Source organism: Malus domestica, chromosome 14, assembly GCF_042453785.1.
Source record: "Malus domestica chromosome 14, GDT2T_hap1".
Classification (NCBI taxonomy): domain Eukaryota; kingdom Viridiplantae; phylum Streptophyta; class Magnoliopsida; order Rosales; family Rosaceae; genus Malus; species Malus domestica.
In genome coordinates this window covers 23,039,637-23,062,143 of record NC_091674.1, presented here as the reverse complement: position 1 = coordinate 23,062,143, position 22,507 = coordinate 23,039,637, and the positions used below count along the sequence as shown (strand labels likewise).

The following is a 22,507-nucleotide window of genomic DNA, read 5'->3' as shown; positions in this document are numbered from 1 at the left end:
TGGATTCATTAAGTCACATTTTTCGTGTGCTAGTCAATAATCTGATAAAATATATATCAGATATCAAGTTGTTATCAAATTGCATATTAAATGGCATGGCATGATTTGTGCACTGGCTCAGTTGTGAGGATTTCCATCTTGCCCGCAGGTGTTGGAAATCACTATGAAAGTAACTGGTATGGTGCATAGATCAGTGTCAAAAACATATTAATTCATCTTGCTCACAAGTGTTGAATTAATTTGTTTTATGAAGTTTTGGGATATTTTACTTGGACATGTGCCTATTTGGTATTTTCAGTTGTGTCCGTTGGCTACAAACATCGTTTGTATTATTATTGATCTAATGAAACTGATGCATGATTGTTTTGGAGATGCATTCACACCTGCAGGTTATGGTCGTTTCATTAGATGAAGGATATTTGCATTGGCAAACTAAAGGCTTTGAAGAAGCATAAAGTGTAACCTGTGTGTTACAATAAGGTGGACCTGAGATGATATAAAGTAAGACATTTTGGTTAATTTAAAGTTTCATCTCTTGATCATAATTTGTGTTTCATGTAAATGTGGATCTTAGCATGAGTGATTATGAAGGTTCTAGGTTGTGTCAACCCTACAACCTTGTTAATTCCATGTTAAGAAATGCATTTGACAGAAGCTGCATTAAGGACGAGATGTAATCACTGTTACATGGCCACTAAAGTGACATTAGTCTCCAATCTCAAGTATAAACGTGAATATTACATTTTGTAGACCAAGTGGGAGAATGTTGGATTTATCCAATATAAATCAACCTTTAAGTGGTCTACTACATGTAATAGGAATGTAATATTGGAGAATAATGTTAATTGTGATTTGATCTCTTAAAAATATCAATTCTATATAAGGTGTCTTATATTGGAAATAGGATTGATGGAATCCTTAATAATATATGATTATGATATTTTACTTGAGAGCCAAGAAAGGAGAGTTTTAGCTTTCCCTTATGGATGGAATCTAAGACTTTTTGGCTAATATATAAACACCGGTCCCTGCTAACCCTAGACACGACAACTAAGGCTTCCCATAGAGCATTGTCATAAAGCTAGGAGTTTACAGAAGAGTTGGTGTTTCTGTTTGTCACGGCAAACATAAAGATTGGAGTTTTATCGATGACGTCTTGCTTGCATGGCTACTGCATCTTCGGTAACTACCATTGGAATCAGGTCAGTCACTCTTCGTTTGTGTTTTAATTGTATAACCTTATAAGGCTAACAAAACAGCCTTCCCGCGTGGATTAGCAATCAAAGCGGAAGCTGTGCGGTTCCAGGTGCCGTCGCTAGATTGAGATCTGTAGAGTGGCAGGGACTTCGACTGCCTTGCAATGATCCCTCAATTAAAAATTTATGGTCATTAGTCCCTTAACTCATCAAAATGTACAACTATGGTCATTTTCGTTAACTCCGTCAGAATTCCGTCAAAATGAGTTATACTGGAAGGACCATTACTACAATTGGGCTAAAGTTGAGGGATCATTTCTCTAGTTGAGTTAAAGTTGAGGGACAATTTCTCTAATTGGGTTAAAGTTGAGAGACCATTACTATAATATTTCTCATTTGGTTTTCTTTATTTGCCCTTCAATTCTGCCTCATATGTGTGGCACGTGACTCATTTGACGGAAGTTCTAACATAATTAAAAAAAAATAACCATAGTTGCACGTTTTAAGGAGTTAAAGGACCAATGATCATGAATTTTTAGTTGAGGGATCATTAGTCTAATTGAGTTAAAGTTAAGAGACAATTATTACAATTTACTCATTATAAAATTTTGGTTAAGATAAGTTGAAGTCTAATAAGAATCCGGATCCTCTTTGTGAGGATCCCGGGAATCCGTGATATATTAGTTCATCATACATCATATGGTCAGAAATCATTTTAAATATTTTTATTTAAAATTAAATATAAACAGTATTGGATAAAAACTGATCACATGATGTACGATAAATGAACACAATTTACGATCCCCATGATCCTAACCAAAAATCCGGAGAGGATCCTGTTGGGTCTAATAAAATAGGAATTCTTTTTTATTCCGTTGTTTAACACCGAAAGATCCGGAGAGATCCTGTTGGGTCTAATAAAATAGGAATTCTTTTTTATTCCGTTGTTTAACACAGAAAGGTTTCTCTCTTTTGTGGCTACAATCGAAAGCGAGTGAAAGATACAAAAGGCGTTTTTCTCTCCCAACCTTTCATCGCCAGCAATTGCAGCCAGATCCAGGTATATCTCTCCTCTTGCCTTCTCTCTACCATTTTTCTGTCCCGATTTCTCTGAGAAAGTTAGGGTTTTGATTTGCATTCTTGGATTAGATTTTGTAGATATTCCAATGCATCTCTGTTTTCTCTGATTTAATAACAGAATCTGGCTCTTGGTATTCTAACTTTGCTTTATTTGCATCAAGATTTCATTTTTCTTGGTTTTCTATATAACCCATCTGCAAATGTTTTAGAAATTGGATGTATTTTGTGTATATGTACTTTTGGAATTCTTTGGTGTGGCTATTTTTGCGTGTGGTGTCAGAAGCTTAGGTTCCATCTGCTAGAAACTTGCATTACTGCATTACATTCGTAAAGGTTCTGATTAGGCCAGTCACCGTAGGTTACATTGTCCAATTCAAGCCTTTCTTTGACAATATTTTCGGGCTCTTTTTAAACGATGGCAATGTGAAACTGGGAAGCGCATTTTTGTTCACTTAGTTGTACGATATTTGAGAAGCCGAATATTATACTATTCGCCCAACCGAAGAGGTTGTGGAGGTTTTGATTTCTTGGAGAAAAACGAGGACTAAACTGGGAGGACACTTAACGGTCAGTAGGTATGCCTTCTGAAATTTATGCATGATAGTGGACTCTACATCAAAATGTAAAGGAAACTCGAATGTGTCCTGTTAATGGTTGTTTGACATTATGAGATTTTTGGGGTGGTATTTGAAGAGTTGGTGCGATATGAGGTGACTCTTCGGTTGAAGTTTTCAGCATTAACTTTTTTTTTTTTAGCATTTGGATTGGCTCTAGTATAAATCTTGCTATCATTCTGAATTTACATTTCTACAGGAACTAAGAAAGTATTAGTTATCCTTGAGTTGAGTGTGCTACGTTGGTAAGTATTGGCGTAATGAAAACTCATATATTGGCTGCGTTATTTATCTTAACGCGTTTAATGTTGAAGCTAGGCATCTACTTAGACAACTTTGCTTGTTTTGATTTAATATATTAGGAAGTGTGGAAGTTTACCATCTCGCTTCATGTGATGAGAAGATTGTGATTGATTAGCTCTAGTTGTTTTTAATTGCCAATAAAGTTTTAATTCTTGGATTCATAAGGGCATTATATTGATTTTTCATGTTGTAGCGTCAACAAATTCTTAATTGTTAACTGAATATTGCCTGCAGAAAAACGAGGATTACTCTTTATCATTTGATTGTATCTGATAATTCTCTTTATTTTCTAGACTATGCTTAAGGTCCCAGATCATCAAGTTGCTGGCCACCAAGCCGGTGGTGGAAAGCTTGGCCCTCTTGTAGATGATTCAGGCCACTTTTACAAGCCTCTTCAAAGTGACGAGCGTGGTTCCCAAGAGGTAGCATTCTATACAGCATTCTCTACTGACACTAGGATTCCAGACCACTTCCGCAAGTTCTTCCCTGTATTTCATGGCACTAAGCTTTTAGAGGCGTCTGATGGTTCTGGCCTGTATCCTCACCTGGCCTTGGAAGATATTGTCTCAGGCCGAACCCATCCTTGTATACTGGATGCTAAAATTGGTGCCAGAACATGGTACCCAAAAGCTGCTGAAGATTATCTCCAAAAGTGTCTTAAGAAAGATAGAGAAACTGCGTGCCTGGATCTGGGGTTCAGGATATCGGGACTTCAAGTGTATGGAAACAAACTGACTGGACTTTGGAAGCCCGACAGGCACGTTATTCAGAGCGGTAGCGTTGACAATTCTAAGTTAGCTCTTAGGAAATTTGTATCTTCTAACCCATCTACCGATTCAGATATCAAACCAGATTGTTCTTTCACATCGACTGTCTATGGTGGTCCTGATGGGATATTGGCACAGCTGTTGGTACTGAAGTCATGGTTTGAGGAGCAAACGTTTTACCATTTCTATTCTTGTTCAGTTCTGATGGTTTATGACAAGGAATCGATACTGCAGGGGAAGAATCGAGGTGCTCAAATTAAACTCGTTGATTTTGCGCATGTCATTGACGGGAGAGGTGTAATCGACCATAATTTTTTGGGCGGGCTCTGCTCCTTGATAAAGATGATCACAGATATTGTCACCAGTCCTAGTACTTGAACCGACGCATGTTGACAACTCTGAAAAAAGGCTAGGAGAAATGAAGTACCCTGTGGGCAGCTTTCTTTCTTCCTTGGGGGATTTTGGATTTCCCTTTTTTTTTCTTTTTTTTTTTTAACTGAAGTAATTGAAAATTGTTGATGATATTTATTGAATTTTTTTATTATGTAATCGTCTCCTTAACAGTAGTTTTACCAATATCCTAGGCAAAGATCCTTGATTTTTGAAAGCAGAATAATTCTCTGCTATATCCTCGGTTGTATACCGCCTTGTGTAATGTGGCCAGAAACAGATTCCCTCTGGGGTGTAATTAGGAGTATATCCCCTATTAGTATTTTTCTCATCACGTTTTACATTCCACGTAATGAGCAAGATACTGATAACGGATGTACAACTGGTTATAAGTTAGAGTCTGTTTTAGGAGAGTGGTGATGGTCTGCAATCAAAAGTACTGCAAGGATAGATTCTAACTTGTAATTGGGTGTATATCCTTATATTAGTAAATCTTCGTCGCATGACACACGCGGAATGTGTCCCACCCAATGAGTCTTTGGCCGGACATTCATGTGTTCCCAGCCTTCCGGACCGAAGAACTTCTCCAAATATTCACACACAAGTCATTCTACAAATCATTGTTGGGGTCCCATCAAATGGAAACAGGGCTGGTAATAATTGACAGCATAGCTTTCTTTTAATTTTTTTCAATGTCACTGTCTAAAGCGCCAGTGCATCCATTTTCCCTTCCTGTAATAGCAAGGAAGACCTGCAGATTCAGGAAACACATCAGACAAACATGGGATAATGTCTCAAATTTCTGTCTGAGTGGGGTCCATGGAATGTTCTCTGCCGACCTAGGAGCTAAAAAGCAAAATCTCCGACCACTCAGTGAAAGCCAAAATATAATTGTCCTTTAAGCAAAAGCACTTCTTACAACATAATCCATTTCAAATCCAGCAGTGAACTCCAAGCTTGCAAACATATTTTACTTCCATTTCTTGCAACCTCAACATTACTTATATAACTCACATGAAAATCAAACATAGATTACGGCGAAAACGGTACTCAAGATGAGTTCGTATTTTTCCTGCTGCATTATTTTTCTCTCTGTCGTCTGTTTCTGCACCAAAATCTGTTCTGCAGACTCAGATAACCTCCAGGACACTTGCCCTACGTCCCCGCCAGGAAAGCAAACCATCTTCATCAATGGCTTCCCATGCAAGAATCCAAACAGCATCGCTGCCCCCGACTTCAAAACCTCCAAGCTAACCGAACCTGGCAACACAGACAATTTCTTTGGCTCCTCAGTGACTCTAGTCACTGCTGCAGACTTTCCAGGCCTCAACACGCTTGGCCTCTCAATTGCGCGAACAGACTTGAGAATAGATGGCATGGTGAGCCTCCACTCCCACCCTCGGGCATCCGAACTGTTCTTTGTGAGCAAAGGAATTGTACTTGCTGGGTTTATTGACACCAAAAACCAGCCATTCCAACAGGTTCTTGCAGAAGGAGATGTGTTTGTTTTCCCAAAGGGTTTGCTTCATTTTTCTCTGAATTTTGGGTACGATTTCGCCACTGTTTTCTCAGTTTTCAACAGCCAGAATCCAGGGGTTGTGGAAATTTCTGGTGCCATATTTCAATCTGATCTGGATATGATTGACAGTATGACAAAGGGGTTTCTCACTCATCACATCGGAAATCTCACTCTTAACAAGCAGCAATTCAGAAAGTTAAATCCTATCATATGAAGATAAATGATTCTGAGTGCATGATCTAGTAGTTAAATACGTAGGAGTGTTTGAAGTGTGGCACTAGTCCCATGAGTTTGTGGTTTGAGATTAAGAGTGATCATATTAAAGCTATTTTGATTTATGGGGTGGGGTTCAGACTTGAATGTAAAGGGACGGACACACTGTTTTGACCAATAGTTCTAATTCATGTCTACAAAAGTGTTTATAAAGTAAGACTGCCCTTGCTATATATAATGTAAAGCTTTATAGCCTACTTTATGGCAGAATCTATTGCTTTTGTGTTTTATATCTTCCACATGCTGTTATAGTAGTGTAAGCCTGAGAAATGTTTTGTTGATTTGACGGTATTTTATGGTCTGCCGTCAAATTGTCAATCTAAAGCATTAACTTTTTCTCTTCTCGAAAACGAGGAGGTGGAAGTAAAGAAAATTAATAACGAGCAAACCATGACCCAAATTTTTTAATTTTATTAATAACGGAAACATGTATTAATGGAAGATCAGCGTTGCACCATATGTATCAAATATGGTCAAGGAATATATGGTGCTCTTTTTTGGTGGTCTTTTGAAACATTACGATAGCTCATGATCATCAAGTCTAGCGGTACACAATTTCATTGACTGACAGTTTATGAGCAATAAAGGAATAAAGAAGCACTTTGATAAATAGCACAAAGTGGAAAAGAGTTGCATCAACAAAACCAAAAGCCCCCAAGAAATCACAAACCCAATAATTATGACAGCAAATCATACCAAACAAGGGCAAGGACGAAACGAAAAGCTAGGAAGAAAAGATTTGACAGAATGGATCAAGCCGAAGATCAAACCCCGAAAACAACCAAAGAAAACCAAGCACTCAGACCTCATGAAACCCCAAACTATGAGACACAATAAACCGTAAAAATGAGACTGTTCGTGGCAGGAATTACCGTTGAGGATGTTTCCTAGCCAACGAGCACACAACTCCCCGAGAGGTCGGCGCAGGTTGATGCTTTCTGTCGGGCTTCTGCTTTACTGGCGGGCTTGTCGGGCAAAGCCTGTCGGGCAAGGCTTGTCGGGCAAGGCTGAAAGAGAAAGACAGAGTTAACTTTGAAAGGTGCATTTGTGGGGCCTTAGGTGTAGGCTTTGAGGCTCACAATCAAGATTAACTTTTCAGTGCTCAGGCGTGCCACTGCCATCTTCAGCATGGCAGATGTAAAACGGATGTTGAGTTTTAATTATATATATACTCGAGAGACTATGTTAGTTATGACAGGTGCCTTTGTGGGGCTTTAGGTGTAGGCCTTGAGGCTTCCCGTTAATAACTAACTTAGTACTCGAATACATAAGGTTCATTTTCTTGGTTATATGAGTCTTATAACCATTATACTTCTGATTACCTGAGCCCGAAGAGCAGAATGAATCCAAATAGGTGCCTTTGTAGGGCATTCGATAAGCCTTGAGGCTTCCCATCAGAACTCCTTCTATACTCAACGTTCTAGCCCGAAGAACAAGATGAATCCAAATAGGTGCCTTTGTAGGGCCTTGAATAGGCCTTGAGGCTTCCCATCAGAATTCATTCCGTACTCGAACGTTCTATGGTAATAATAATATAATAGAAATAAAACTAAGTGACAGGTCGATTACTTGCGCCTCAAGTAACTTCGGACTTCTTGTTTATCAAAGCTTGTCGTGGATCGGTTAAGTCCACATAAGGTTCTTTTTTATGCCTTGAGGCCAAGGACTTTTGAGTGATCAGATCTTACATGCCCGAGGGCTTAGAACTTAGATCTGGCTTGAATTGTGAAGACATATTCAAATCGGATTCAAGCGCTCAGAGAGTCTTTTAATAGCCATATTACTAGAAATAACTTGGATACAACTTGTAGTATACAACATATTGCTAGGCTAATGAATGAAAAGACAAAAACAAAGAGGGTCAGGCAAGGTTTAACCTTGTTGGGCAAGGCTGATCGTCTTGCAACTTCCTATCTTTGTGGTTTATCAGGAGGTTTGAAAGCTTAGAAAAGGGGTTGGGAGATGAGTTTACAGAAAGAAATCGATACTACAGCAAGAGTTGAACAGGGTAGCAGAGCTATTACAAAGGGTTTATCCCGAAAGGGATGAAGGCTTGGGCTGACTACAGCTTCGTTTTGAAAGCAAATCTGGCTTTGAGCAGAGTTTGTGCTTGTATTTGTTGGTTTGTTTGAGTGTCCTTAACTCTGATTTCTCTTTCTTCTTTTATAGACACTTTGGCTTAGCCTCCTGTAGCAATAATCTTGCCCGAATACAGTTTAAAGGATAGTGACTCATCAACTATTTATTTGTACTGCCACTGTAAAGTACTTTTGGGCTGATTAGCTGGCTGGTCTATACCACTTGGCCTTTGGGTAGGTGAGCAAGTGGTGCAAATGATCTGTACCTAGTCGGGAAAGGCCTTTTCTGCCTTCTGGGCTTGGGCTGTGCTTCGGGTTTTTCTCCTCTTTTTGGGCCAACTCCCTTCTGAGCCCAAAGTTTAAGTTTTAACCCAAACAGTGCCTCCTTCAATCAATATTCAGACTGGAATTCCAGGCGCCAATATTGATTGAATAGGTCTCTATTAATACCCACATCTTTCTTTCTCGGAAATTGCACACTTTTCAAAAGAAATCACCGCCTTTCTACGGTTATTCCCATCACTCCCGAATCTCCTGCATTTTTCTTTGGTAATCGAAAACTTCCTAACTCCCCAGTCGTTTTTCTTTTCTAAATCTTTTAAACTCTCCGCTTTTTTTTGCCCGACATCTTCTATCCTTGTCGTCTTCTTTGTCCAAACTTCATCAAATGGCTTCAGGATCCAGCCAAATCTAACTATCATATGAATTTGGTGAAGGCATTGCCACTTTGCGCCATTTACTCAACGACTTGCATCACCCTCGAGCAGGTTTACATTCTGAGCTTTTCTTTGAAGTACATGGGGTACAATCGTTGGGTCCCGCATGCATTTCTCGGGTCCTTGCAGTGTTAGAGGACAATATGCCCAAGGATAACTGGTTTTCCCCAAATCCCTTTTTGGCTAAGTCGGGCATTTCTTCATCCAAGTGGTCGTCATATCGCCGAGGCTTTCCATTGATGAATGATCTGGCTTGGGCTCAATGGATTGACGAACTAGAGCCAACTTTTAAGAAGAAATGGATGAATAATGGCATTTACGAGTTGATAATGCTCTAAAAAACCACCATTATTCCTAAGCCCGAACTGCTTGCTTCTTCTCTTATTTTCTGGAATTCGGGCACAAACACTTTTGACTTTCGCATGGGTCCCATGTCTCCGACTATTCTAGATATGGCTCAAGTCTTCAGGCTAAGGCCATCGGGCAGGATAGTAGATGTTACTCAAGACTGGGCTCTCCCCTCAATTGTTGAAAGCTTAGGTTCATCCACATCCTTCCTCTCCCTGGAATATAACTCTGCAACCTTCAAGAGTTACGGGACCTCGTTCAAGGGATTCATCCCTTTTGTACAAGAAAATTTTGGAGCAGGTTCTTCCCGTGCTGATAGAGATCAAGAGCACATGTATTTCCTCATATACTGACTCAACAAACATGTCTTCCTCAATAAATCTAAAGGAGTGAAGGTTGAATGGATCCCCTTGGTGGAAGCTCTTCATAACTTCGATGATGTAGCAACAGGTTCATTCCTTCTTTCTCATCTTTACCATCTTCTTTTCAAAATGACTCAAGGCGAGCCATTTGAGACTAACCTGAATGGACCCATATGGATGATACAAATATGGCTCCAATGGTACTTTCCAAAGTTTCGGGCTGCCAACTTAGAGTTCCCAAAAGGTGTGGCCCCCGCCCGAATCCTAGCCGAAGCTGCTCTTACTGATCACTCCACCTTCGCCTGCTTTTATTTCTTCAAAGTTTGTAGGACTCGATCAGACCTGGAATGAGGTGCGTCAGTCTTGAGAAGATATCCTTGGTTCTCTGATCAGGCATTTCAAGATGCTCCTGGGGAAGATGCCATCTCCTCTTGTAGGGAAAAATTTATTAGTTGCATTCAATCGAGAGACATGGCCTGGGGAGTTCGGGGCAATCGATATGATCGAGGGTTGGAGGTGTATCACCCTAACTTTTGCAGCAGACAATTAGGCTTTAGGCAAACCATCCCCATCCCATTTTTTGACTCTGTTCATTGTGGCACTTCCTTTCGTTTATCATCTCCCTCTGAGGCGACCTTTAGAGCTGCCCGACGCAGTCTTGAAGTCATGAGTCAGGCTGCCCGAAAGTCCATCATCCTCAATTTTGAATGTACTTCACTCTTCTCTTCTTGGTGGGAAGACAAATGGACCAAGAAATATAGAGAAGACTTGAGAGAGACTCATGATCGCCTTTTCAGTCAACTTTCTCTCAAATTATACCCCAGTTCGGGCAAACTTGAAAATTGGAAGAAGATGATTCAAGAGAAGAATCGGATTCTTCTGATAGGTATTTCTTCTTCTTATCTTGATTCTGTAACCCTTATCTTGAAGCCTTTTAACTTTTTCCTTAGTTAACCCTGCAGCCCAAGTGGATGTTGAATTGGTACCTACTGAGTCCGAGGATGACTCAGCTGATGCAGCAGTTCTTCATGGAGCTGCAGCGGAGGCTGAAAGGCGAGAAGCTAGAGAAGGTGGGGATGTTTCAGAAGATTCAGGAGCTGAAAAAGAAGCTCCTGAAGCCACCATCCAAGTGCTAAGCGAAGGAAAGCCGTTGTGATTGAGAACTCAGATTCTGATCCTGCATCCCCACCCAAGAGTAAACGACGAATTCCTACTCCGACTAGAAAGAGTAAGAGAACTAGAACCGTCCAAACTCTCAAGTCTTCAGACCCACCTGCTTCAATTTCTGAGGCGGGCAGAAAGAAGCAAAAATCTTCAAGTGAGTTGTGTTCTTTTCTGTCAGATTGCCACCTTTCTTCTTTATCTAATTACCTATGTTTTTTCTTGAACACATGACCTCAAGCATCAAAGAAACCAACCATCGCTTCCAAGGATGAACCATTAGGAGCTGAAATGTATAAAAAGGTTGAAGAATTGCGAAATATCACCCTTAAAGAACTTGAGGTATAGTATACTTTTATATCTGCATAGTCTTTCCTTTTTTTCACAAAACCCTGAGCATGATTACTTGAGTCAGGCTGCAAGAAAGGAAAAGCTTCATCTGCCCGAGGGCTCTTCACCACTTGCTCGAGAAACAAACCTCTCTCCCCCCCCGGGTTAATCATTCGGAGGTACACTCCCTTTCTTCTTGAACCTTAGGTAACTTTTATAATTTATGGGGCTAATGCCTGATATTTTCTCTTCTTCTGACTTCATCCAGGTCGGGGTATCTGCCCCCTCGCCTAGTCAAGGTTCTCCTTTGATTTCTCCTTCTATCCTGGAGGCAACTCCATCTTCTCAATTTGATCCATCCACGGGAGTAATGTTGCACTTCGTGGATGAGGACAGTAATTTGGTGAGTAACCATCCTTACATTGATTTCCCATACATTGTTTCGATATCAACTTCTATTTACCTTTTCCTCAGCCTTCTTCAATACAACATCCATCAGTGGCAACATGTGACGAACCCATAGTCCCTGAGATTCCTGTGACTTCAGAAGCAACTACTTTGCAGGTGTTTGCCTGCCCGACAGTTACCCTTGATGAACCTCCTTCATCTCTTCAGGGTCGAACTCTGGTGAGGAGATATTTTCTTCCTGTTCTTCTCTTACCATCTGCTTACTAACAATTGCTGCTATTCCTGGGCACTTCCAGGGTATTGGTGAAGGTTCAGGCTCACCTTTTTCTTCCCTGTCAGTGGTAGGGAGTCTTCTCCTCAACCAGGAATTGGTATTCTTCCTTGTGAGGCTCCAGGGCTTAGTCAGGTATATTTCTTCCTCCTAAAACTTCCCTTCATTTCAAACTGTATATTTAACAATTTGATCTTCTTTTGGTCTTTGCAGCAAGTTCTTGAAGAAACTTCTCCTCCTAGCTTGGTTCATAAGTCAAAGCTCCCCCGACCTCATTTAACTATTGGGAGTGCCGGGATTACTCATCCTGGAATTGAGAAGGCCGGGGAGCTAAAAACTGCCCCATCAGTAGGCACTACCTCATTAGAGGAAACTGGAGTGCGAAATCCCCCTCTTGCTTCTCCATTTTCAAAAACTGCTAAGTTGCCCGAACTGTTATGAAGAATTCGGGCAGCTCGAGACAAGGCTGAAATCTTCGAAGCATTCTTCACCTTCCGGCTTTCCAGAGCAGAAATGAGTTTTCCAAGAATGGGCAAGGAAGGATTTCTCCACTTCATTTAACCTTAAGGCTCTTTGTGATCTGGAAAAGGTTACGAGTGAGCTTTTCAAAGCCGGCCAACTGTCAAAAACCCAGCATGATTCCTTTCTCTCTTTCTTTGAGAATTTGAGGGCTCTTCGGGACCAACATAAGAGAGCAGAAAGACAAGCTAATCGTGTAAGATGCTTCCAGGAGAAGGAATCAAGTACTTCTGCTCAGGTAGAAAGGTTGATGAATGATGGTTCACTAACGAAAGCAAGGATTGGAGTGGTGACTTCTAAAATCCAAAAACTAGAGGAACAACTAGTTGTTCTCAAGGCTGAGCAAGAAACTCTTCTTGACACCCTCGAAAATCAAATCGAAGAAGTGAATAAGACAAACTCGGAGTTAGAGCATTCTAGATCTCAACTTGCAAATAGCCACACTGTTCTGGCCGAACCTAGTAGGATTTTTACAATCATGCAGAAATATCATTCTCGAATAATCACCCTGAGTGAAGATGTAAAATTATTAGACTAGGATTACTTGTAATCCCTCTTTTAGTGGAATGAACATGTACTTGTCTTTTGCTTGCTTTGCTTCTGGCCCTTGTCTGAACTTCTTTCGAGCAACTCTTTGCCTCCTTGCTTACTTTCTTCTTTATTTGAGCGAGGGTGTTGTGACAACCTGAGATCCATCTTTCCCTTCTGTCGTAACAATTGATGACACTGGCTTCTCCATTTAAACCAGATGGATCGCGTTGATAGGAGCTTCCGGGAAAGGATTGGTATCAACCATCATACTAGCTTGTGGCTTGTCAAGTAACAACTTTCTCTTCACTATAAGGTCTTGTATCCAGTCTCTGAACTGGACACAATTGGTTATAGAATGGTTGAAGGTATAGTGTAACTTGCAATACTTCTTTCCCCTCAGCTCTTTTGGTTTGGGCATCTTTTTCGTACTGTTGGGCACAATCACTCTTGCCCGCACCAGCTCTTTATAAATCTCAGGTGCTTTGGCCAGATCGAACAAATAGCTCTGGTACTTGGGAGGTTTCATCGGAACAAAGCCTCCATCGTTCATCACAATCTTCTGGTCCTTTATGGGTTGAACTAATCCTTTCACTGTCAATGGTTTGAAAGGCTTAGTCATCTCATAAGCACACACCTCGACTTCCTTTCTGTCATGGCCATCCTCCTGCTCTGGCCCAATTTCTCCTACTTCCACACGATGAATTGCAGCTTTGTTTTTGTAGAAGGGAGGAGCTTTGGAAGTATGCTTTACTTGCTGTTCTTTTAGCAATAGCCTTTCATATTTTGTGGCAGCAATGACTAATTCCTGTGGCTCGTTAAATTGTGTATCATAAAATCTTTTCCTCAAAGGTAATCTCAAAGCCCTTTGAGCAATTGATATAAGCTGAGCTTGGTTAACAAGGAATTGGCACCTCATCCTTATCTTCCTGAACCTCATCATGAAGTCTTCTGTGGACTCATGCTCTTATTGTTTGACTTCAATCAGATCATTAATAGTCATTTTTGGTTCTATTCTGTAAAATTGTTCATGAAAAGCTATCTCCATTTGCCCCCAGTTGGCAATAGAGTTAGGGGGTAATAGAGAATACCACTGGGATGCAAGTCCTGCCAACAAATTCCCAAACAACCTTAACTTGTAGTTTGGGTTGTCTTCATATGCCACACAATGATTAGAGAATTTGAAAATGTGATCTCTGGAGGACACACTGCTATCTTTACCTGTGAATGTTGGGAATGCGGGCATCTTAAAGTTGAGAGGAAATGGATTCTGCTCATTAATGTATTCAGGATAAGGCTTTTGATAAGTAATTCTGAACACTGGGCGAGCTCGTGGTTGAGCATTTTGAACCACTGCCCTCCTCAATTCAGCCAACTTATCCTTTAGTTGTTGAGTAGCTGTATTATTATTCTGGAAGAGAAGGGCGGACTAGTTTTTTGGGCTTCGGTCATTGCCTGTGAATGTTTTTTTCTTTGATTCAGGCTTTCTCCAGTTGGTTCCCTTTCCCTTATGAGCCAATGTGGGTGGCCTATAAGGAAGAGGTTTATCCGAAGCTGCGAAACTTTCTTTTTGGCTGGACTCTCCTGTTGTTATGGGCATCCCATACTTTGTCCTTTCCTGCTCGCTTTGCTTCCTGTTATTAAATGATAATAATGGGAAGCTAGAAAACTCTTTCTCCAGGACCGGCTCTATCACAGGTTGACTTCCTTCAGGAACTGCTTTCTTCTTTCCCCTATCATTTTCTTCTTCTAATAGTGGAAATAGGGGAATGACTGGCTCACTTCTGATGGTAACCTGGCTCATCCCACTCCATTAAGCGCATTTTGGAGTGGAAAACTCCAGATCTAGCCTTCTCTGTAAATTCCCTGTTAAGGTACACAGTCTACTGACTTCCCCCTTGGTGTATCATAGTAGCTTGTAATTCCTCATTAGTTCATTTCCCTTCCGACTTTCCGGATGAAGATGGGCTTTCTAGAACCACCTGTCCTGATGGGGAAGAAGGATTTCCCGATTGATCTGTCATTGGTAGCAAAAGTTGAGAAGAACCGTCCTTTGTATTCTTTCTGCAAAGTTTATGGCCTTTCTTCTTGGACATGCAAGATCAACACAAATTTGAATCCCACCGGGCGTGCCAAAACTATGTTCGTGGCAGGAATTATCGTTGAGGATGTTTCCTAGCCAACGAGCACACAGCTCCCCGAGACGTCGGCACCGGTTGATGCTTTCTGTCGGGCTTCTGCTTTACTGGCGGGCTTGTCGGGCAAAGCCTGTCGGGCAAGGCTGAAAGAGAAGGACAGAGTTAACTTTGAAAGGTGCCTTTGTGGGGCCTTAGGTGTAGGCCTTGAGGCTCACAATCAAGATTAACTTTTCAGTGCTCAGGCGTGCCACTGCCATCTTCAGCATGGCAGATGTAAAACGGATGTTGAGTTTTAATTATATATATACTCGAGAGACTATGTTAGTTATGACAGGGGCCTTTGTGGGGCCTTAGGTGTAGGCCTTGAGGCTTCCTGTTAATAACTAACTTAGTACTCGAATACATAAGGTTCATTTTCTTGGTTATATGAGTCTTATAACCATTATACTTCTGATTACCTGAGCCCGAAGAGCAGAATGAATCCAAATAGGTGCCTTTGTAGGGCATTCGATAGGCCTTGAGGCTTCCCATCAGAACTCCTTCTATACTCAACGTTCTAGCCCGAGGAACATGATGACTCCAAAATAGGTGCCTTTGTAGGGCCTTGAATAGGCATTGAGGCTTCCCATCAGAATTCATTCCGTACTCGAACGTTCTATGGTAATCATAATATAATAGAAATAAAACTAAGTGATAGGTCGATTACTTGCGCCTCAAGTAACTTCGGACTTCTTGTTTATCAAAGCTTGTCGTGGATGGGTTAAGTCCACATAAGGTTCTTTTTTATGCCTTGAGGCCAAGGACTTTTGAGTGATCAAATCTTACATGCCCGAGGGCTTAGAACTTAGATCTAGCTTGAACTGTGAAGACATATTCAAATCGGATTCAAGCGCTCAGAGAGTCTTTTAATAGCCATATTACTAGAAATAACTTGGATACAACTTGTAGTATACAACATATTGCTAGGCTAATGAATGAAAAGATAAAAACAAAGAGGGTCGGGTAAGGTTTAACCTTGTCGGGCAAGGCTGATCGTCTTGCAACTTCCTATCTTTGTGGTTTGTCAGGAGGTTTGAAAGCTTAGAAAAGGGGTTGGGAGATGAGTTTACAGAAAGAAATCGATACTACAGCAAGAGTTGAACAGGGTAGCAGAGCTATTACAAAGGGTTTATCCCGAAAGGGATGAAGGCTTGGGCTGACTACAGCTTCGTTTTGAAGGCAAATCTGGCTTTGAGTAGAGTTTGTGCTTGTATTTGTTGGTTTGTTTGAGTGTCCTTAACTCTGATTTCTCTTTCTTCTTTTATAGACACTTTGGCTTGGCCTCCTGTAGCAATAATCTTCCCTGAATACAGTTTAAAGGATAGTGACTCATTAACTATTTACTTGTACTGCCACTGTAAAGTACTTTTGGGCTGATTAGCTGGTTGGTCTATACCACTTGGCCCTTGGGTAGGTGAGCAAGTGGTGCAAATGATCTGTACCTAGTCGGGAAAGGCCTTTTTGTGCCTTCTGGGCTTGGGCTGTGCTTCGGGCTTTTCTCCTCTTTTTGGGCCAACTCCCTTCTGAGCCCAAAGTTTAAGTTTTAACCCAAACAGAGACCACGGGTGGCACAAGGAGCGGCAAACCACTTCCACCGCAACAGAATGCCAATTGAAATGAAATGATTCTACTGTCTCCGCGCATTGCTCACAATTTTTTTTGTTCTGTTTCTGCACGTTGAAATTAGTAGTAATAAGTGAGATGCACTGGGTTGTGATTATGTGAAATGAACTGATTCATTTACTTGATATTTTGAAACATAACGAATAAGATATACTGAATGGAAGAAGTTGGCTTGGTCATGAACTTAGAGAAAAAGGCAAGTCAGAAGAGAATCTGGAAACCTAATTAAGGTAGCAAAACGACGAACCAACAAAATCTTGAATGAAAAAAATAACTAAAAAGACATAAAAATGCTTATAAAGTAAGAATACCAAATGAACAAGACAACAAAAATGAATTAACCTCAAAAAGTTCAAATGAAGAAATATATACCTATTTCATTGGTTCCTCAAGTACAAGGGAAGGAACATGTTGGAATTTATAGAAATCCTCTCCGTCTTCATTAAGCCTACTACAGAATGTTTTAGGCATCCAATTGATAGTTAATTCTCGGAGGCTAGTGATATATCTTAGACCATCTGGAACTGTCTTCAATTTACTGCAGGAACCAATGTGCAATTGATAAAGACAAGATATGACTCTTTCCTTCACCTTCCACTCTTCTAGGTTTGTCAACAAGAAAAGGGAAAGAGATTCAAGATGAAGAAAGCCTCATTTGGAGAACACCATTGTCGAACCCTGATTATAAGCGAATGTTGAGTTAAGGCGAAGAGATCTCAGGTTTGGTATCTTCTCTAGCATTGCCATTTGGTCGGCCATAAGGTCACTTAGAGACAACCATAACTTGGTGAAGTTGGGAAACTGCAGGAGGTCCGTTGGTAAGTCATCGATCGGTCCCCACAACATCAGCTTGTATACATTACGATAACTTAATGTAAGAATTACATAAGAATTAAGCTAATAATATTACCAACATAGTGTTATGATTACCAACATGAACAAACAGATTAGTAACAACCAAATCATAACATTACATTAGTCGCAAGGATGACTTACCTGATGGAGTTGCCATTGAATGAATAACAGAAGTAGTCTTCTACTTCCAGCACACAGCAACGATCTCTACTATTAAATAGGGTTTAGTTTTGAGAATCTAATTGTGTGGAAGCAGGGACTTCTTTAGCAGATATATATATATATATCTTCACATTATCATATTAGAGTTTCACTCGAACCAGCCTATTATTAGTAAGAGTGATAATCTCTATCTCTTCAATAAGATTAAGTCCCATCGTGACTCTATATATCAGTATATACTTGATAAGAGTTTTAATTAGTTAGTTGCACAATTATTAAACTCCATGATTCTTATCACATAAAGGATCTCAGACTCCTTAAGTCCCACCTAACTCATACAACAAGTTACGTGTAACTCATTAAGCAGTCTAGTTGTTATCTCATTTCATTCAAATAAAGTTTTACATTCTCCCACTTGAATGTCAATGATATACCTTAACATAATAAGACTCATGATGATCATTGAGTCTACAGAACCTTGCAACTACTTTGCTTACATTAGTACAAGTCACGGTTTGCGCGACGAAGCATGGTTCGTCGTGCAAAGTAAAAAAATGTCGCCTGAAAATTAGCCCAACGAAAACTTCGTCGCGCGCAAACCGTCCCGCAAAGGTCGTGAAAGCAGGGTTTACGTGACAAAGGCGTAAACTGCATCACGCAAAAGGTCTTTGCGTGATGACAATACTTGCGTTGCACAAAAGGTCTTTGCGCGATGACAATACTTGCATCGTGTAAAAGATCTTTGCGCGACGACAATACCTGCATAGCGCACCTATCTTTGTGAGACAACAATATTTGCGTCACACAAAGACCTTTGTGTGACAACAATACCTGCGTTGCGCAAAAGGTCTTGTGTGACACATCTTGTTCTCATTGTCATGCAAAGATAGGTGCGCAACGTAGGTATTGTTGTCGTTGCGCAACCCCCCCCCCCCCTTTTTTTCAAAATATTTTTTATTTAATTTTTTTATAAATAATTAAATTAAATTATAAATAATAATTAATAAACCAAGAAAAAATATTTAATTGTAAAATATATGAAAATGTACATACAAACTGTATGCACATAAAAGAAAAAACTACAACAAGTAGTCGTCTAGGTTTCGACTGGGCGAAGTGGCGGCGAAGTGGCTGAAAGGTCGAAGGTGAAGCAAGATCAAGTGTTTGCATTTGGATTTGGAGGCTGGACGTTTGTAAGGCTTGTAAGATCATGCTCATCTTCTCGTCCTAGGCTGCAATCTAGGCTTCCCGAGCATCCTGGTCTGCTTCCTGGGCCGCAATCTTATCTTTTAGGGTTTCCACTTCCTCTATCGGGACGATGACTTGTCCTGTGGTCGGTCCCGAAGAAGAGGCACCCATTTCACGAACCTGTGCCTTCCCCATACCCCAAACACCCTTGCCATGACAACGACTGAGCTTTTGATCCAGGATCTCAGTCAGGATTTGAAAACCTGCAACATCGGGTATAGTGACGTCCTCGATCGAGGTCTCAGGGGAAGCTGCGATGTTGCTTTTTGGAGAACAGCAGTGCCCTTCTCCATTATAGCAGCCTGTAATAATAAAGAAAAAACATTTAATATTTAATAAAAAATGTAATTAATATTTGAACGATTCATAAATATAAGAATAATAACAATTACATACTTACATGGAGTTGCTTAGTGGTCTCATCACTGGGTCGAACATAAATGTCCTTGAACATGTCGACCTCTGGGAACTTAGAACCCTCCTGAAAAAAAAAACATTAAGAAAATTTTATTAATCAATAATAAAATATAAATTATATAAAATTAAAAAATTAATATACTTTTACCTGACGTCGCGCCTCAACCCTATATGAGAAGGGCATCCAACTAGAATGGTGGAGAACTGTCTTTGACTCCCGAGCTTTCTTGCTAGTCACATATTTTTTCTGTTAAACACACAATATAGTGTGACTATTTGAAAGAAATTATTAAAAAAGCTTAAAAAATAACTAAAACAGTAATAAATTATTATGAAAATATTATGTACATACCACAAATTTTGTGTTCGCAAAATATTTGCAAAGCCACTCCCAATCCTCCGGCCGCTTCAACAACTCGATTGGGCAACCTTCTAGGCGAGCAATCTCCGGATCATCCCATTTCTTAAAATGCGCGTGGAGTTCGCACTTCCAATTTTTGTACCAGGTTGCTAAGTTCTCCTTTAAGTAGGCGGTGGCCTTGGGGGATATGTCCTCAAGACTATAAATGACCTACAAATATGAAAATAATAAAATAATAGTAAGAAATTTAATAATATTAAGATAATATACTTTGGTTTATAATATTTGTAAACAAAATTAAATAATTATAAAGGTTAAAAATTAATAGACTAACAGACAACTCACGCCGCACCAATTTCATCGTCTTCTCGAGAATTTCTACCCAAGACTCCTACTGCATAGGACAATGCCACCAAATAACAAAACTACAATTGGTAGCGATGCTGCTATGGTGCTATGCTGCTGTGAGGTAGACGCTCCACGATGTCGCAAGTCATACGCAATCTTGATCTTTTTGTTGGACACACATATGTTGTGTGCCAGCTTCAGCATTCGATTAGACCCCTTGGTGTTTTTTAACTGCCTAAAATAACTTAAATGGTGAAAACCCTAATCTTAAATTTCTATAGAAAATTTGGCAAAACCCTTCCCTAATAGTATATCATTTACCAAAACCAGAAACAGTAAAATAATAGTAATTCACACCCACAACACGTTTTCACAATGTAGCAAATTGTCACAATCATAAAAATAGTAGTTTTAAAATGAAAAAAAATACAACGTAGTGAGAATTAGAAAAAACTACCTGGTTAGGAGCCCCGACCCTTGACTATGGATGTCGAGGAAGTGTGATCAGAAGGCTCTTGATGGCGACATCGTCGGTGAGGCTGCCATGCACTGAGCGGCTAAATCGACACTGATAATGCTGATGATGCGGCCACCTAGGACTCCCTAGGAGTAGCCTCAGTAAGGTGTGTAGGCTTCCCAATCAATGGAGCACTCATGGCTGAAGTAGAAGGTGCTGAAAATGTGGGAGGCGCATTGGTTACACCATGATGACGAGTGATCAACCGTGACATCTGTACAATTTTTGAACCATAAAAATATAACATTAGAAACTAATCCTTTCTTGCATTTGAAACTAATCAATTAGCATCCAAAGTAATATCATATCCTTTCTTGCATTTGTTCACACACACACACACACACATGTATATATATAAAGCAATATTGCAAAGGTAGAAAGAATACTAATTCAAAAGTAAATACTAATGCAAAGGCAATATACAGATTAAGGGAACAAAAGCAATACCAAAGTTCATTACATTTAATAGTTCTCAAAGAAAATTGAAGGCTTAAGAAAACACTCTAGTATTCAAGATTCATAAAGAAATTTGAAGTCCCAGTACAAGGTAAGCGACTAAGTTTAAATGAGCATACCAAATTCTACTACCCCATAAATTTTACATCAACCTATTTCCAGAAATTCATAATATCAAGAAAATAAATTAATTTATTAAATTTTTTGTACTAAAAAAGATAACAAATAATAAAGGAAAAAGAATGAGACAAAGGAAAATCAGCAAAAGTAAAGCTAGCTGAAGAAAGCAAAAAAGTACAGACCTTCCATATTAGCAAGCACCATTGTCATCCATAGCTACCAAGATCAACCAAAGACAAACCCACCATTACCCACTTCCCCAAATCACAAAAATCACCCACTCTACCAAAATCAAAACCCTAAGATCTCACTAACAAAAAAATAACCCACCAATTAAAAAAATCACAGACTTACAACCATTCCATTCGCTTTCTCTGCTACCCTTTTTGCCATACTTCCCTCTTTGCTCCCTCTCCCTCTTCTCTCATTTTTTTGGACATTTTTATGATCTTCAAGTAAACAATTGTTCTTTGGAAGCATCATCTTGATAATTCCCAAAAAGTAATCAAAACACTCATTTGACATACAAAACTTGATCTTGCCATGCATCAACTCCACAATTGCTGTGAGCACTAAAAAGTTCTTGCAACCCAGATATAATTCTTGCTTGGCGTTTTTCAATAGTTTTTCATAGTTTTTTAATGCCTCACTGTCCATGGTTGGACGAACGTCATCTCCCCCTTTCTGATTGGTGTTGGGTGAGGCGTATGGATAAACGTCATTTAGAATATCCATAACTTGTTCATTAGGATCCACATTAGATTCAACAGTCTCCACTCATGTCACGTATGAAGACGAAGCATGGTCTAATCGTTCTCCATGATGATTCCAAGTAGTATAGGCCTCCATCATCCCATTTCTTAGTAAATGAAATTGAACATTTTCAAATGTCTCCCTCATTGAGTTGTTACACCTCCTACACGAACACTGGATATGAGTTGAACCTAGGTTGTGTCTAGTTGCGAATTCAATGAACTCATTTATTCCATCCAAGTACTTAACATCACATCTATTTTGATTCTGTATCCACTGTTTTTCCATTTTGTGTGTAATCACAATAAAAATACAAGAATGACAACAACTTTAACTATTGTCTTGTCACCTTATGCCTCCGGTAAGAGCCCTATCCCATTCAGGAATGCACAGTTATGTGCCGTAATTTACGGTTTCATTGGATTAAATTTCGACGTGGGCAAATTTCGGCAGCTTCTCTTTACAGTTCTTCAAGTGCATGCCATAGATATATAATATCTACCGTGTACTTGAAGAACATCAAGAAATGTTACCAAAATTTGTATTATCAAAACCTAATTCGTGAACTGCAAACTACAACACATAACTATGCATTCCCAAACTGTCC

At 39.9% G+C, this 22,507-nt stretch overlaps 2 protein-coding genes across 2 annotated transcripts; both read left to right on the top strand.

The window, feature by feature from the left end:
• Positions 1–2,080: 2,080 nt before the first annotated feature.
• LOC103454867 (inositol polyphosphate multikinase beta) lies at positions 2,081–4,504 on the top strand. Its single transcript, XM_008394459.4, has 2 exons — positions 2,081–2,256; positions 3,487–4,504. Exon 2 carries the CDS (start codon positions 3,490–3,492, stop codon positions 4,336–4,338), a length of 849 nt encoding a protein of 282 aa, XP_008392681.3. The 5' UTR covers positions 2,081–2,256; positions 3,487–3,489; the 3' UTR covers positions 4,339–4,504.
• Positions 4,505–5,371: 867 nt separating this feature from the next.
• Positions 5,372–6,356, top strand: LOC103454866 (germin-like protein subfamily 3 member 4). The gene has a single exon (XM_008394458.4). It carries the CDS (start codon positions 5,406–5,408, stop codon positions 6,081–6,083), a length of 678 nt encoding a protein of 225 aa, XP_008392680.1. The 5' UTR covers positions 5,372–5,405; the 3' UTR covers positions 6,084–6,356.
• The last annotated feature ends 16,151 nt before the right edge of the window (positions 6,357–22,507 follow it).